Source organism: Trifolium pratense, linkage group LG1, assembly GCF_020283565.1.
Source record: "Trifolium pratense cultivar HEN17-A07 linkage group LG1, ARS_RC_1.1, whole genome shotgun sequence".
NCBI lineage: Eukaryota > Viridiplantae > Streptophyta > Magnoliopsida > Fabales > Fabaceae > Trifolium > Trifolium pratense.
In genome coordinates, this window is record NC_060059.1 from 31,096,813 (window position 1) to 31,114,769 (window position 17,957).

Sequence of the window (17,957 nt, forward strand, 5' to 3'; positions counted from 1 at the left end):
TTTCCATACAAAGATCCTATGCACGAGTATCCACTCTCACTCCTTCACCAAGTTGAACTAGACTCTGGTATCACTTTTCGGGGAGTTCGGGGAAGTGCCATAAGCTTAGCATGGTATCGAGGACTAACAAGAGACTAAACTACACATCTACTTTCAAAACATTAAAACATTGAATATATGGATCATCTCTTATATATCTAACATTTACTTTATTCATAGTTAATGTGAGACTAACAATACATTCTTGAATTCAAAAGTTATAATAACATATATTAAAAGAGAAACATGTCACAAAATAAAAAAGAAGAAATCAATGGTGCTTTCCCGCACTTATAGTTCTATTTAATTTGAAAGATTAGTTCCTAAAATTACAGATGAGAAACAGGTAAATGAGGTAATAGATACTCCAACTGATCTTTATTATAAAAAGAAGTTTATGTTTTAGGTTTATAGAATATTTTATGTATCTGATCCATATTATAGACTAGATATATCAAACATTCTATGAACTTAAAAAGTAAATTTTTTTTTTATATATAATATGAACAAAAGAAAATATAGTGTAACACAGGTAATAGAAATATTTGAGTTGAGTCTCTTAAATAAATCTCAATCATCTTGTAAATTAGTTTCAAGTGGAAACCAAAATTTACCAAAGTGGAAATTAAAAGAGAAGGTGGAAAAAAAGTACACATCTATATTTTTCACTGAGTTATAAAATTACTATATATAACGGTGGCCATTCCCTACTTTCTTCTCAATCCAAACTCTAACAATTTAACAACCTTTTAAATCTCAGTCCCATAATATTGAAGTAGCAATACTAGTTCTTATCATGGACCACTACCAAGTGAAGCTGCCAGCATGATCTTGACTTTCCTTCTTAATTTCTTAGGGAATGATGAGATCATGTGGCCGTTTCACTTAGTTGTTAGTTGCATGAACAAAATTAAATTTCTTAGCTAGCTCTTCTCTGTTTTATGTTCAATCTTTGGACATTGGAATATAATTTTGTTTGCTGATCAATTGTGCATTAATCCAAAAGTTTTGTAAGTAATATTACTCACCATTTGATCTATCCTTGATTAATATTTCATGTTTTTCAGAGTTTGATTAATATTTCATGTAAACACATGGATGTTATCTTTCTTTTTGAGGAAATTTATATGTTATGTTCCAACACATCTAAAAGTTTCACATCACTTGAGAATCAAGGTAAAGGGTAGTTTATATATACCACTCACTCATCAATATACCGAAGCGTCTTTTACAAAAGACAAAAATTGTGGTGTGACATGTACTTTGAGGGTGGAACGAAACATTAACGCTAGAAGGAAGGGGTAATGCTACTGTTGAATATGTCTTGAATTCTCAGTTATAAGAAGTCGGAAAAATCTGTGTAAAAAATATATTTTCTTGGATGGCACTCTGACTTGGATTCGTTTTATTTTAAAACAGATTTGTTACTAATTTTTAGGCATATATTTTTCTATAAATAAGAGAGTAGAGATGTAGAAGCAAGGATTAGGGTTTGCCACCACACAAGGGCTAGGGTTTTAGAGAGGAAAAAGAGTTTTTCTCTTGGTACAACTCTAGGGTGCGCGAACTATCTTTGTGGTACACCTTGGGAAACACTTATCAAATTGAGTCTTTTGGCCACGAGAAGAGATTCAGGTTATGGGTAGTATTAGAATTAATTCTTGTAACCCAATTGGGAATTTCTTTTGTAAAGTTACTATTTTATATAATGGAACGGAGGGACTGCTCTCTCCTCCAGACTAGGTCATTATTGGACCGAAATGGGTAAACAAATTATCGTGTTCTTTCTTCTCCTTTATCTTGTTTATCGGTTGTTATTATTATTTCTTATTCCGATTAATTATTGGTTGTCGTTCTATTGTTCCACACATCAAGTTTCGTATTGATGTGGTTTTTAAGACGAATTCACAACAGCTACATGCCCTCTAGCCCCTTAGCCTTTATTGGGGGTAATTGTTCTGGCACACCTAAAAGTTTCACAGCGTTTGAAAATCGAGACTAAGAGTAATTTATATACAACACTCACACTCTTCAACCCATTAATGTGTATTAAAGGACAAAACCGTGAAACCTCGCGCAGGTCATTTTCTCATAGAATTATTATTGTTATGCACTTATGCTCAAGCAAGAATTACTACTATAGATATTGTTACTCAGGTTCGTACAATTCAATCATAAATTCAAGGTTCAATATAGAATGGTTTATCTTCTCTCTTTTTTTGCTCTCATGTTTTCTAATGTCTTTCAAATCTCACCCTTCAATTTTGCTCTCCCATTTTTCATATTGAAAGTCTCTCCCATCTCTTTTTTTATTCAAGGTCTACACCCTTCATTCATTCTTAGCTGATATCGACAAAGAGAATTTGTTATCTTTTAGACTTAGGTGGATAATGCACCATGCCCAAAGTCCATACAGTGTTGTTTGTGTGTAATATTTGAGACAAGGATTTGATGCAGTTACTGTGTGACGCATTAATGCATCTGAACCGTCTGATTTAGAATTGTCGGATGAGATCTTTTGATGGTTATTTTTAAGTATTTAAGCTATTCACTATTACTTCATTCAGAGCCGTACCCCTTTTCCTCACCCACCATTGGTGCTATCTATTCAAGTTTCAATTGTAAGAAATTGTTGTTCATTGAGTCAAAAGAATTAATTGTAGTTCATATAACTTATTGATCAGTATAATGGGTGTAAATTTTTTAATTGCAATGAGATTTTTATTTTATTTTTTTGTGAATAATTGCAATGAGATTCTAACAAGGTTACACAATTAACTTAAAATAATTGATTAATTATGTCTAAATAATTTTATTTAGAAAAAAAACATTGAAGAACATTAATTGATTCCGAGATATTTCAAATTTTTTTACAACAAAATTTCTAACATTGTTATCGACGATTAATCTCCTTCAAAAAAAAATTTGTAGGACACACGAAGTGGGTTCCCTGTCACTACCGAATTATTTTTATATGCAGAGCCAAAAACCAAACCTCCTACTTAAGAAGTCTAAGACTCTTACCACTTAAATTATCTAATCGTTAATTTCTTTACCATGTGAATATTTAACAAGCGACAAATTTTATTAAACGAGTATAAAGATACTCCAACCCTTTACATCATAATTTTGATTTTACATAAACTTTTTTTTGTCAATTAACTAAATAGCTAAAAAAATCATCTCTTAAAGTGAATAAATGAAATATCCAAATTCAAAACTCGATCCTTCATATAAAATATAATATTTCTACATGTTAAACGGGACGGTTTTACATAATTTCTTGTCGAACAAAAACAATTGTGCGAACAATTGTGCGGACTGACAAGTTAATCTGGTTTTGGGCTGGACCGTTGCAATCTATCTTTGAATTGATGTTGTGCATCAAATAAAAAGGATATCCAAACGTCAAAAAAAAAAAGGACATCCACATTTTGTTTGCCTATCACATTTTGATGTCTATTTTTTCTCTATCTTCATTATTCATTTTTGATCAATTATACTTTTTTTTCTTTCTTATAACCATATTTTATGCATTTAGTCATCAATTGTTTTATATGGTACAATTTATATTTGTTAAAACTTTAATGATTTATTGCTAAAAAAAACCTTAATAATTTATAGTTTGTTATGTGCACGAATTTTGTGATCATAGAATTTTTAATAATTTTTCATCCCAACCTTATATAAAAATGTGTGCATTTAGTCTCTCATTTTATTAAAATTATAATGTTTTTAGTTCCTGCAAAGGGATTAAAATCACTCCAATCATATAAAAGGAGAGAATCAAATTGAAAAGAAAAACAAATAACAAAACAAAAGTTGTTACAAACTAAACTTAAAAATTAACAACTTTATATGGACCAAAAACATACTCCCTCCGTTTTTTTTAAGAGTCTTTTTAGAATAGTAACACTAAATAAATTAACAAATTGTATTTTTGTACATTATCTTTCTATTATACATTAATTTTAATCCACCAATAAATTTCTTTTTTTTTTGCACACACTTTCTCTTTCCAATAAATTTAATATATTATATACAAAAAAACAAAAATTTAATATGTTATATACAAAAAAAAAAATTAGTTTTCCAAATATATAGCTTTTTTTTTCAAATATATAGCATTAATTAGTTTTATCGAAAAAGATAAAAGTAATTGACAATGGCTATAATTGACAAATCGTACCCTTAAAATACCATAACGACAATTAAATAGGAACGCTAAATCCAACGTCAAAAGACACTTAAAAAACGGAGGGAGTATTATACTTTTAAAGTGTAGAAGAGTAAAGATAATGTGCATTATATATTTATTTTTTTCGTTTTTCATGAAATTTCCTAACAAAAATATAACCTACCTAAAATATTAGTTCAATCCCCTTGTCCGAAAAACATATTTTAATCTTTTATTTATGGCTCGTTTGGCCCAGCTTTTTTTAGAGCTTATGCAATTTTTATATATTATTATAAGTTTGTCAAGGTAGTTTATGATAAAATAGTTTATAAAATTACAATTTTCACTAGTGTGAACTTATAAAATAACATAAAACCTAATTTATATTGCATAAGTTGTTTAAATAAGCTCTAAAAAAAACCGGGTCAAACGAAACCTTATATACGCAAATTATAAAAGTGGTACAACATCGACAATACTCTTATAGTTTTGAGGTGGTAGGATGCGTACTTCAACTCTTTCCAAAGTTGTGAGGCCCATAGATATTAGTTTTGAGGTCTGGTTCCTCGTCAACATCAAATCCCTCCAAAGTAACTTCATTAGTTTCAACTAAATGATCTATTTCTTTGATGGTTGCACCGTTAATTTTTTTTTTACCATTTGCAGCTTTATTGCTCTCATTTCAAATGACATATCTTCATGTTACCCTGTTGCCCTATCTTTCCCAAAGAGTTTGGCTAGTTTATCATAAAACAATATAAGCTTGTTGATGGAGTAAGAAAAGGGTAGCATCCGAGATGGGTGGCTGGTCGCCGTCAGTAGCTTGGTGGATTGGTGGTTGTTGGACGCTGGTGGTGGTGTGTTAGTGTTAAGCTAATTCGTTTTTTTTTTTTTTTATCAAATGTTAATTCTCTGTTTCTATTCATTTTCTTTAAAAAAAAATCTTTAGAGAAATTAGGCCCGACTATTAGGCTTTACAATTTGCTATAATATAATTAATTTTTACACCCCTGTAATTTACTGATACTATTACCATATAATTTTTTCTTAAGACTCGCATTTTTAAGAGGCTCAATGTCGTGGCAGGTGCATTTAGGCCCCTGGATTTAGTCTAGTGACAAAGAATTTGGGTAGAATGCATTACGTCCTGAGTTTCATTCTCATTGGTTCCATTAAAATAAAATAAAATAAAAAAACTTGACTTCTTGATTAATTTTGGGTGCTTAGAGTATGCTCCTTCAAGGTCTCAAGTTCGATTCTCCCTAGTGCTAATTTCAGTGGGCTAAGTTCATACAGAACAAAAAAAAAACTCTGGCTTTAAATGGGACCCCCGCAAGTGAGCGGTGGGATTGGTCCCCTTGAATTAGCCGGTCCTAGGACCGGGTACCAAAGTTTCAAAAACAATAAAATTTGAGCTAATCAGTTAAAATAGTAATTTGAACCGTGTCTTTAATTTTTGAAAAATGATTAATGGCACGACAAATTTGTCGTCACAAACGCAGGACACTCTTCCCAACTTCATAATAATGCATTTATGATTCATTCGCCCACTTAATTTTAATTTCATTCAAAATACCAAATATTGTTTGCAGATTGTGGCAGCAAAAACAAGAGTTAAGATCTCTCCATTTTTGTAATTACTAAAGTTTTTGAAATATAAATACAATAATGAGACACTTTGTGAGTCTTATTTTATATATATATATATTCTAAAATGCTTTAAAACTATATTAATGGAGAGACAAAATAGAGAGGATTTTGACTTAAAAAACACTTTATGATGTAAGTTATGATCCATTCCCCCTTTTATTTTTAGTTGCATGCTAAGTTGCTAACTAGTACTTTTAAGACACCGGTTAAGAGATAAAAAGTAAATTTTTACATTTAAAATAATATTGTTTTTATAATTTAATTTATTGACTACACAAGTTTTAAAATGATTATACTATTTTTAGTTTTCTTGGAATTGGGTTTGGCATATTCCGGCACCGGAGAAGATAAAGTTCTTTATTTGGACAACTCTCCATAATGCTCTTCCAACTAAAACTATGCTTTCCCGTCGAGGTTTATATCAGGTAAATTTCTGTCCTAGATGTAACATTGAGGAAGGGACAACTTTACACTGTTTAAGAAATTGTGAGTTCATAAAGAGTTTCTAGAAAGCTATCGGTTTTGTGGATTGGACCTTCTTTCAAGGTGACAATTTGTATGGATGGTTGTGTAATGGCATAGATGGTCCCTCAAGTTTTCTGTTTCTTGCTGCAGTGTGGTGGATTTGGCGCGCCAGGAATAATCTTTGTATGGAAAATGAGGTAACCTCTTATTTTACTCTCAGGACGAACACTGAGACCCTTGCTCAGCTGCTCAGAATGTGTTTCATTAAACACAACATAAGTCCAACCACTACAACGGTTCGTTGGAATGCCCATGGTGGTATTGGGATGATTATGAATGTTGGTGGGAGTAGAATCGGTAATCCAGGTGTCTCTGGCTTCGGAAGCTTGATTCGGAACTCTGACGGGGCGTGGTCCATGATTTTGTTGGAAATATAGGCTTTTCGAATATCTTTCATTCAGAATTATTGGTAGTGCATCATGGTTTAGTTTTGGTGTGCCACCTGGACATAAAGGATTTGTGGTGCTATTCTGACTCCAAAACCGTGATTAAACTTCTATATGATCATGTAAATAAGTGGCACCACTATGCGGCGATTATTTACAACATAAAGGATCTTCTCTCCAGAAACTGGAGAGTTAGACTAGTGTATAATTTTCGGGAGGGAAACACTTGTGCAGACTTCTTAGCCAAGATTGGAGCTCGCAACCCTGAAGCTTATTCTCGGATAGTTGTTCCACCGGATGAAATAAGTCTCCTCCTGCTAGCTGATGCTAGTGGGATTATTTTTTCTAGACAATTTTTTTGTTGTCTTTTCCTTTCTTTTTCATCTTGTACCAAATTAAAAAAAAAGGCACTAGTTAACATTTTCCTTATTTTTAATTTAATACAAAAATATATGGAAAGACGTACATTATTGAAAGAGTCCATAATGGAATCATGAATTATCCACTTCTTCACACTTAAAGTGGTTAATGAGTTTTCTTATGACAAATTGTTTGGAAGAATCTGAGTTCGATTCCCGTTGAAAAGTCTCATTCCCCGAAAACCAGAAAGTTAAAAACTAAAGAAAGAAAAACACATAAGTGTCTTAATATATTATTTTTTGCCGTTTAAAAAAAATATGGACACATTACACATATATGATTGTGCAATTTCAGAGAATCAGCCGTAGTGGTAGTGCCATATAGCATGGCTGTTAATTTTTCTATGTATACCATAGATTTTTTTTATAAAAAAAAAAAAAAAAAATCTGTTTTTGTTTAATTTTTTAAAAATGATCTACGTATATCTTAATTTTCTATGTGCCACTTATTATTCTGTTTCAATAATCCTAATATTTAGGATTTGTATATAAGATAAATGATTAAAAGATAATATAAAATAAAAATTTAAGATTAACTCTATCATTTATCTAAAATTTGTTGAATTTGACTACAACAACTTGACTCTTGATAGTTATAAAAAGCCAAGTATGCACTTACTCATTTGTATTCAAAATCATCTTCCATTAAAATTACGATGGATTGTGGAAAAGAGTTCCTTTACCACAATGAAAGAGAGATATATGAAATCTTGGTGATGAAGCTTTCAAGAGATCCAATTGAGTCAATGAAACTTCTTGCATTGTGGTTATGGTTGGAAGAGATCGGATATGGTAACGTGGTCCACAAGATATATTCTTCATCTTCAACATCATACACTATTATCAATGAAATTGCAGATGAAGGTGTTACTTGTCTTAATTGTATCAACACAAGTATGATACATTCATCATTTGAATTTAATGAAGATGACATTCCTCAAATGTGTTGCCTTATGGATAAAGAAATATCTCTCAAGATGTTATATGAAAATAAGATTTTGGCTAAAAAAATGGTGGATATGATGTTAAAGAACATGTGCATGGTGGTGTTGGGAGATATCATGGATAAAGTTAATACGAAGATCATAGGTGATGATGAGAAGTATAACAATGTCAATCAAATCTCTACTATAGTTTGATTTAGTTTTTTAGTTAGTTAGTTATTAATTTTTTGTTTAGAATGTTTTTGGATAGCTATCACAAATTGTCTAATTGAGATATTTTGAAATTTCAAGTGTGATCGTACCTTTTCTTTATTGGTAATTTATTTGATTTGTGTGTTTCATTTTTTTTATTATTATTATCTTAACCTAGTAATATATGGATGACTGCACTGCATTCCCACTTTTCTGACGGCACCAACCCCTGATTCGAAAATTAGGCAAAGTGTATGGCGCACAAGTCTCTTAAGTTGTGCATCATGTACTAGTAAACAAAAACACTGAATACGAATTTTACAAAATCCACCGTTAGATTGAAAGTTTATATCGTATAGATCATCTATAATTTTTTTAAAAAAATTGAAAATCATTTGATATGTTATTGAGATCCATCAAAATTAACGGTTTATGGATTTTTATTGAATACCGTTAATCTTGATGAGTCTCGATAACATATCAAATGATTTTCAAAAAAAATTTAAAAATTTATTGAACGATATAAATTTTTTATCCAATGGTGGATTTTTTAAAATTCGTATTCGTTATAGTGATATGACTAACTTGTGCACCATACATCACTTAATGTGGTTATGCATGTTAGACAAAGCCCGGAAATTAAGGTTCTATTCTATGTTAGATAAATAGATCTTCAGCCAAAGAATTGGCCTTTGATGTATTTTTGTTAAACTATTGTAATTATTAGAGTTTTATCGTTATGGCTAGAGCTTATTTATCAGATAGGGAACAAAGAGAGGATTCGAACGAATAATTCTTGATTGTTTTTGTTATTATTAATTTCTGTTAATCAATTGATCTGAAAAAACTCTTACTTGATGATGATTTAGTACACTTGCTAAATTAAGGAGTCGTGTAACTCATGTTCGAACCCTCAGTCACACAATGATTGACCTAATAATGTTAGCATCTTTTCTAATTGAGCTAAATTTGTAGAAAATTCAAACTTGATTTTATTCTAAGGTTTTATTATTTAAATTATATTAATGATCAACCGTCACCAAATGCAACTCAATTAAAAATAGTCTGACTAGTGGTCATGATAATCAACTTAAAGTCTTGCATTTAACTTTTTAAAAGTTAAATTATTCTATTTTTCAATGCAAAAAAATCTACTTTTAGATTATTTAACATGTGCCCTTAGATTATTTAACATGTGCGCTTAGAACACGGTCCAGACTTTTAACTACAAATGAAAAGTTAATGTTTGGAACTTGCAAAACTCAAACCTTCTAGCAAATAAAGTGAAATATGTTTTACTCTTCAACATCAATAAAGATTGATTCATAGAGCTTTGTTTACAATGCCTGATACAATACCATCTAAAGTCTAAACCTATGGTGAGTCTCCCCAAAGTTCTAGCCAAATACTTCTAGAAAAATCCTAAACTAGGCCACTAGAACTAATGTACAAGTAACTGTTAAATATTGCGATGCATGATGGTGCTTGCTGCATCTACCGTTTGATTTCTCTATGCTACCATCCTCCATGCATCCACCATTTCCTAACTGGTTCATAGACTAACAATAAAACATAACTCTCTTCACATTTTCCTTCAACGCTGGCAATGGCTTGACACCGCAATCACCGGCTGCACGTGTTGTTTTCGAACCACGACCACCGGTGGAGCCAGTCTCCTGTAGGTCTGGCTCTGTGTAGAAGCGGGCTCGAAAAGCTGCTAAATGTGCATAATATGCTGGAGGAACTGCACAACGTAACCATAAGGTCCATTAAATTTCACATGCATGTATTTGTTTGCTTATATTTATGTCAGAGTAGTACGGTTAAAAGACAACACATTAATCAAATAGGCTTACCAACAGATACGGAGCGTGTACACCTGGCATATGTATAACAGAGATTGTTTGTCAAAGACTGAATCCCGTCTGCTGTGAAGTTATTTTCATCCCATAGAACATGATAATGCGCTGGACGACTTGTACCCTGCGTGATAATAGCAAGTTAGAAACCATAGTTGAGGCAAATCCAAAACTAGCTTTAGATTTATATGATATTTCTATGTTCTACCTGGATGCCAGCGTGACTGCAGAGATAAAAATCAAACTCCGTTGGATGACAGATTTTGGTATCAACAACAGTTCCTGTAAGCATATCAAAAGCACGAGAAAGTCAATCGAGATAGACAGCCGTTTTCAAATAAAGAGAACAGCTCGTGAATTCACTTGCATGTATAAGCAATTCAAGAACAACATTCAACATACCAGGCAGGATATTTCCACTCCTATCGGTGCTGTTTCTGTCCCTGTGGTTGTTTGCGAATAACCGAGTATGATGTCGTTTTTGTACAACTATGAAAGTTACTGGTGGTTGATAGTTTGGCTCCAAAGAAGCACACGCCTGCATATATAACATGTCTGTTATTAAAAGACAAACTACAACTTACAATTAGTGTACGAGTGTGTGAACAGTTCTAACCTTCCGAATTGCATCCAACTCGTATAGTAAAACTTGGTAAAACTGCCCTTCACTTACACCATCCCTGTAAAAAAAATTGTTAATATACAAAATGGTAATTATGAGTTTCGAAAAACTAGGATGTTTCAACCTCATTTTAATCCTTCATTATTTATCAACCATAAATTTAAGATACGGACCTGTAAAATATAATCCTTTGTGGCTTCTGTCCGGTTGCCCTTCTAAACGAAACCAACAAATCTCTGCACAAATAGGACAAAATTTAAAATGTTATTAATAAACTCTTAATACTAAAATTCATACAACACAGCCAAGAAAACAATGACAATTACCGGATCATGCCACCACTAACTACACCACGAACAGGGTCGTGCCAAGTTTTGTACAAATCTTGTATAAGTTCTTGTCTTTGAGGTTGAGCACATACTAAACCTGCATACTTTGTAACTTCAGGCCAATCTTGCGACGCTACTACCTACAGATCGGACAATAGATATCAGTAATCGAAACACTTGATGAACATTGCAATATAAAAAAAAAAAATCAAGACCAGTAATAGATTATCTAAAACCATACCGCTGCTATTGAGGGGCTGGAGTCTTCCCCGTTTTCAGGGTGGGTAACATCTGCTCCAAATATTATTGTTGGTATGTCACTAACCAATGGTATTCTGCAGCTTACCGCATCAACAAGAACGGTGTTTCTACCACCCATCTGCATAAATAAGACGATGATCACTAGCAATTAACGAGAATTGATTATAGACTTGGAAACTTTACTTAAGAAAGTGCGGTTTCATGTATTTGAGATTCGAGAGCAAACGAACCTTAACGTTGATCTTCAGAGACACATTGGCTAAGTACTGCTTAGTGATCTTAAAGACATGCTTTGTCAGACAACATTGAGAAATTAAACCAAGGTCAGTCTCGCAAATACGCTTGAGATCGCCTGAAAACAAAGGAAATTTCCACAAAATCACGAATATGCAGAATTTGAACTCAAACTCATTATTCAGTCAAATGAAGAAAATAGAAATCTTTGATTGATACAATCATGTACTTTTATTTCGACTAGTATGGCTTACCATAGAGAGAACCATTGTTGTCCGGCAATATAACTAACAAAAGCTCCAATTCCTTTCCTTTGGTTTTGTTCGATGACACATGGTAAACATGCTTCAAAGCTTTCTCCACCTGCTCGGGTTTTGCATTGTAGATCGGGATAACAGGCTCCAGATTAAATTCCTACAACAAAAAAAAACATTATGAACTTGCGTAAAAAATTTGCTACATTTCAACCACAACAAATAGAAAGGATGGGAAACTACCATGCCAGATACTTGACACATTTGCGCAAGCTCGTTACAAAAAGTACGAGCAACACTATCCTGCACGCCTCGTGAAAAATTGATGCATGCCCAGCGGCTAACGGTCATTCCATTAATCATTTTCTGCATTGTTCGAGTATTAGGAGACAAATATACCGGGATTAAAAACAATCACATGAAAAACATCCAAGGAGCGAACAAATATACCTTGTTCATCATATTCCACTGGCCAACTTGGGGTAAACAATTTTTCTCTTTCCCACTCTCGTGATACTTAAGCTGCGAACATAATCAATAAAGATAGATGAATAATAAGTTAAAAAAATTAATCGATTATACTTCAGTCTTCAGCCATCTAACATCTTTTGGAGAATTAAATTACCCAAGGAGCGGGAAGAATTCGTGCTTCCACCGAAGCTAACTTCTCGCTGATTTTAATCCCGAATTCCTTTGCGTAAGGATCTTGATCATAAGCGTTGTGCTGAACCGTCTGCTTGTAAGCAAAATTGAGTTATTAATATGAAGATCTAACATCAACATTTAGCATCTAGAATATCGTATCTATACATTAATAATTTGTGAAAACATAAAGTGTCATAGTTGAAAGTACTTTATCTTCGTCAACACCATTTATTAATATTTTATTACAACTAAAAAAAAAACTTAAATCAAATGTAAACACCAATAATTACCCGCAAAATGTCATTTTCTCGATCACGAGGTCTCTGGCACGTGACTTTCAAAAGAGAAGTAATTTGCTTTTCATTCAACCTTTTAGTATATCGTTGCCCCTCGACAATTTTGCAGGCCTAAGGAACCATAAACATGTAAGAATAATCAATATAATTATGAACAAGAAAAGTAGTAACATAAACTGCGCGAACAATTTCACTACCTCCATAGGTAAATAGTTTGCTTTCTTTTGATTTCCACCAACTTGAAGGCACGGAAGGTGTGTATGTTTAATAGTGAAACCGTACATCTCTTGGAAGTATTCAACCACTGATTTCATTGTTGAGTTCTCATCGACAGGAAACCTAAGAGATGCATAATTGGAAAACCATAAGAATTTTATTGAACTTGATGTATAGCATTAGTTACAAGACTAGAAAGAAAATTTACTTACACAAGTTCTCTTGTTGGTTGAGACGTTATACCGGAAACACGATACTTTCGTCTAACACTTCCTCTGTGTGTTACTTCAACTTTAACTCCTCTAAGGGATTTCTTAATCTGTTAGACATGTTAAAGTAGCTTTGTAAATTTGTAGTTAAGAAAACACAAAACTAACCATGCAACGTCTAGACTATGTTTGGATAAACAGTTAAGTGTTTATAGCATAAGCGCTTAGCATATAGTTATTTATGTATAAGCTATTTTATATTATATAAAAACATAACATACAGTCATATTGTTTTCACATAAGCTATAAGTTTTATTCATAAGATATTTTGAAGAGCTAAGAGAAAAAACAACTTATCGAATGTCATAAGTTATTTTCATAAACTTTTCCAAACAGTCTCACAAGTTCATATTCGATAGATAAGCTCAAATAAGCCAATCCAAACAAGTCTTTGTTGACAAAATCTAGTACCTTGATTCGATCCGCATCAGACAACTGCCTTGACAGCACATCTTTTCCCAATAGCTGGCCAACAAATTCCACCACCGGAAGAGGTTCAATGAACGCAGCAGAAGCCATATCTACGGAATATGACAAAAGAATGAAGATAAATCAAATGTTAAAGTGCACTTTCATAAGGAAATGATTTAGTTAATGAGTAATATACCGATATTGAGGGAAAGGCCCATCTGAGTAGGCCTTATGCTTTGGTAAAATCCACACCATGACTCCAATCCTTCTCCGAGTCGTTGTGGTGTTCGAATATCAGGTGAATAAAAGGACCTCCCAATCGGACAGAACCTTTAAAAAAAAATATCAGATTTTGTGAGAAACATAATGATAATTGTAAGTTTCCGTGTTTCACATTTTAGCTCAATAATTATTCGGTAAAGCTACCTCTTTGATGCTAGCTCTCTTAGTACAATGTCAAGAATTTGTATTGCCTCCTGTGGAGCATCCGCACGCTTTCCAGCTAGAAATTGCCCCAAGTGATGCAAGTTAGCCCTTGCAACAAACTTGATCACAACTTTGTATTCTCTTTCCCTTCTGAAAAACGGTTAGTATTAGTATCATTCGATATTTAACTTCGTTCAAATAAATCAAAGCCAAATGAAAAATATTGTATTATTGTGTTTATATTATGTATGTTCCAAGTTAATATATGCAATAAACCATACTTGGGGCCATTAATTCCATCCTCTTCCTCTATAAGCTTAATCTTAAACTCTCTCCAGGAAAAGGGAAGAACCCCCGCTGTGTACAAACTTTTTCGGCCATCATACGCTGGAAGTCTCATGCCAAGGTCAGATTCTTTATACAGCCTCACAAGTTCTGCTATAATGGATCTGTTAACGGCTTTGGACGACACTTCAGGTGTAATAGTTACCTATAAAATACAACATAAACAATAAGAACAAAGCCTTCGAGAAATGTTTTTCGAACATCCAAAGTTACACAACTTTTTACTTGGTTACGCAATTCAAGTGTTGATTTTCATTAACTACGAATTTGGACTTGGTTAACCATGATTTTAAGGGGTTCAAATACATGTAGATTTAAAGACCTAAAAATTATGGTCAATCATGTCTAAATCGTAGTTAATGAAACTACTTTAATCTTTAATTAGTTTTGAACCATGGTATAACCATTAAGTTAACCGTCTACAGAACACACTTAAAAAGTTGTAGTAAAAGTTGTTCAATTAACACAATTGAAGCATTTAGGTCAAATTCAAGCCCTCATAAATGATACTACAATAAAAAGGACAGCAAAATCAGAACCACATTCAATTCATTCTGCAGTTGAACAGAACATATAAGAAGCAAAATTAAAGGATAAACTTAAATACTTCCATAAAGGGCTATGTGTGAGTCACTAAGAAAATCAACCTATATTGCTTTTGCAGAAAGCTAGAACTAGAGTAATAAAGACCAAAGAGAAGAAAAAAAAACTTACATCATACTGATTCAAGTCTTTGTCTGGTAATTCTGCAAAGAAGTGATTAGCTTTAACAATGCATTTTGTACCAACTTGTCCATAACCAGGTCTTTGAGCAAAACTCAAAGACTTACTTGAAGTAGGAAAACTCATCTCAACATCACTAGAAGTGATTATGCTTCCATTTTCAACATGACCATTATCATTATTTTTCACAACAGTAGTACAAGGTCTACAACTTGGTCTCATCAAAACATCAACTTGATCAGATTTTCTACCATTTCTACTCCTTCTTCTTCCACCATTCTTTACTTGAGGTGGTGGTGAAGTTTGTTCTTGTGACAACAATGGTGAAGAACCTTTACCATTTTGAACAGCTTTAGTAACTTTCTTAACTTGATTTTGACTCATATTGTTTTGCATATGAGGTTTTATCACAAGATGTTGTTCTGAACTCTCTTTCATTTGCCTCAAAGGCATGTTAACTTCTTCCAAGAACAGCTAGATATATAGATAGATATATAGATATAGTTACACACCAATCAAAGGTGACAAGAAGTTTCAGCAAGAACCAGTTTTTCACGTTTAGTTTTTTGCCTATAACTGCAAAATAGTGAAAACTACTTCAGCTGAAAATACATAAACAAAGGTGGAAATTATAGGTGAGAGAACAATGAGAATTTATTATTATTGCTAAAAAGTGAAAAAGCAAAAAACTCAATTATGAATTGTTGAGCTCAATGTATCAATGTATAAAGATAAAAATGGAATGGCGTGAAAGTGTAAAGTAAATGAAACTGTTTAAGAATACAAAAAGAAGAAACATTACTATTCCTTTGTAAAAATTGAAAATTCAACAAGTTACCATTTTTTCAGCAAGATAAACACAAAAGTAGTGATGGAAATTGAACATGAACATGAACTATGAAACTAACTATAATAAGATAAGACAAGATAAAAGATGAAATTTTTAAGACATTTATTCACACCCTTTTGATTGAAGATTCAAAGAACATGAAAACAAGGAAATTTTAATGAAATTTGAAGATCAAAATCATGGCTTTAATGTTACACCGACATGAAACATCACAACCAACATAAGACAAACAAAACTAACCAAAAAAAAAAAAAAAACCTTTTTTTTTTAATTTGTGAATTTGTGAATTGATTAATAAAATGTGATTATATTAAAGAAATGTGAAGACCCAGAAAATGGAAATATCCAGAAGACAAAACAAGGTTCTTAGGCCTGTCCCCTATAAAAGAATGAATATCAATAAACACAACAACATAAAAATAAAAATAAACACTTAAATAAACATTGGAACTTAAAAAACATATGTGAAGCCATGTTTGAAGTGAATAAAACAACCACAAGAAAACAAAAATTAAGAACAAAACATCCTTAGTGAAGGAATAAACATTGAAAGGGGTAACAAAATCACTGTCTACTAGAAAATAATGTAGCCATAAAAAAATTCAAAAAAAATAAAAAATATTGTTTTTTTTTGAGAAAAAAATAAAAAATATTGTTAATGGTTAATTAATGCTAAAAATTAATGTTAAGACTATAGAGTAAAAATTATATCTTTATTAAATGCCTTGAAGTGTAAACAAAGTAAAAAATAAAAAAATGAAAACTCACCAACCAAAGTACAGTACCAAACAACTAACAAGTTAACTCACTCAATCATCTATAGTTTACATGAAAATGAAAAAAAATCAAAACTTGAACTTACCCTTATGCTTATATCAAGCTAATTAACAAAGTAACACATGTGAAAGCAATGAGAGAGTGAAAATAGAAGAAGGGTGTGAATAGCAATGAAAGAAAAATGGGGTGTTTTTGAAAGGGTTCAAAATGAAAATGAAGATGAAGATGATGATGGTGATGAATCTTATACACGCATGCAAAAGAAAAGAGTATAGCTTTTGGTGTTTTCTTTATCACGTGTAAAAGGCTTTATTACTTCTGCACCTCACTTTGCTTTTTTGATTAGGTGTTCACTGTGATGTTTATAACTCTTGTTTATATTTATGCAAAAAAACAAAAGAGAGAAAGAAACAAAGAAAATGAAAAAGAAAAATAAAATGTAGTAAAAATATATTTATTTATTTATTGTGTATGATAGAGAAAGGAGGAAGAGTAAATGAGTCCAAAAGAGGTACTGAGGATTTTAAAAGCAATCATACAAGGAAGAAGAATAATTCGAACTTACAGTCATCTCTCTTGCAGGTTTCTGCTGTATTATTTGTGTTTTTTTATTTATTTTGTTTATCAATTTTTTTATTTTTTTTCTTCAAAAAAAAATTTAATAAAAGTAAGTTTATATATTCTACTTTGTTCTCAAATATAAGTAAATATATGTTGATTTGATCTATTTAGTTTAAATTTTAAACTTAATTAATGTATCAACATTGTTTGACTACATTTTATGTATATTAAAAATTGAGGGGAACGGATCATCTTTCGTTAAAGTAATTGACCAGTGAAATTTGGACTATTGAATTGTTTTTGTGTCGGGCGGATCAAATATTATAAAAGAATTTAATAGTTCTGATTACTATTGAATTTTTCCTAGTGTAATTTTTACGAAAAAGGATCTCAAAATTGAGATGTGTTGTAAAAAATTATATCATTAATCAATTATAAATATTTTAGTTTAATTATTTGTTACACGATTAATCAATCATAATTGATCGTGTTGACCAGAATGATGCGACTTCGCCGGCGTTTGCGGTGGTTGAGAGCGTTTGAAACC

At 31.9% G+C, this 17,957-nt stretch overlaps 2 protein-coding genes across 3 annotated transcripts; one reads left to right on the top strand and one right to left on the bottom strand.

The window, feature by feature from the left end:
- Positions 1-7,852: 7,852 nt before the first annotated feature.
- LOC123892274 lies at positions 7,853-8,335 on the top strand. Its single transcript, XM_045942079.1, has one exon. The coding sequence runs from the start codon at positions 7,853-7,855 to the stop codon at positions 8,333-8,335; it is 483 nt and encodes a 160-aa protein (XP_045798035.1).
- A 1,306-nt stretch (positions 8,336-9,641) lies between these two features.
- On the bottom strand, positions 9,642-17,412 carry LOC123902831 (protein argonaute 10-like). Of its 2 annotated transcripts, none has more exons than XM_045952633.1 (22): positions 16,935-17,412; positions 15,214-15,798; positions 14,436-14,644; positions 14,155-14,304; positions 13,925-14,058; positions 13,729-13,838; positions 13,261-13,367; positions 13,030-13,171; positions 12,827-12,943; positions 12,517-12,624; positions 12,342-12,413; positions 12,135-12,257; positions 11,892-12,051; positions 11,634-11,755; positions 11,384-11,521; positions 11,140-11,282; positions 10,987-11,049; positions 10,808-10,871; positions 10,594-10,729; positions 10,400-10,473; positions 10,189-10,315; positions 9,642-10,076 (listed from the first exon to the last, which is right to left on the bottom strand). In XM_045952633.1, exons 2-22 carry the CDS (start codon positions 15,673-15,675, stop codon positions 9,892-9,894), a joined length of 2,946 nt encoding a protein of 981 aa, XP_045808589.1. In that variant the 5' UTR covers positions 15,676-15,798; positions 16,935-17,412; the 3' UTR covers positions 9,642-9,891. The 2 variants fall into 2 exon arrangements, with proteins under 2 accessions (XP_045808589.1, XP_045808590.1); XM_045952634.1 differs by lacking the exon at positions 16,935-17,412 and adding an exon at positions 16,841-16,888.
- Positions 17,413-17,957: the final 545 nt, after the last annotated feature.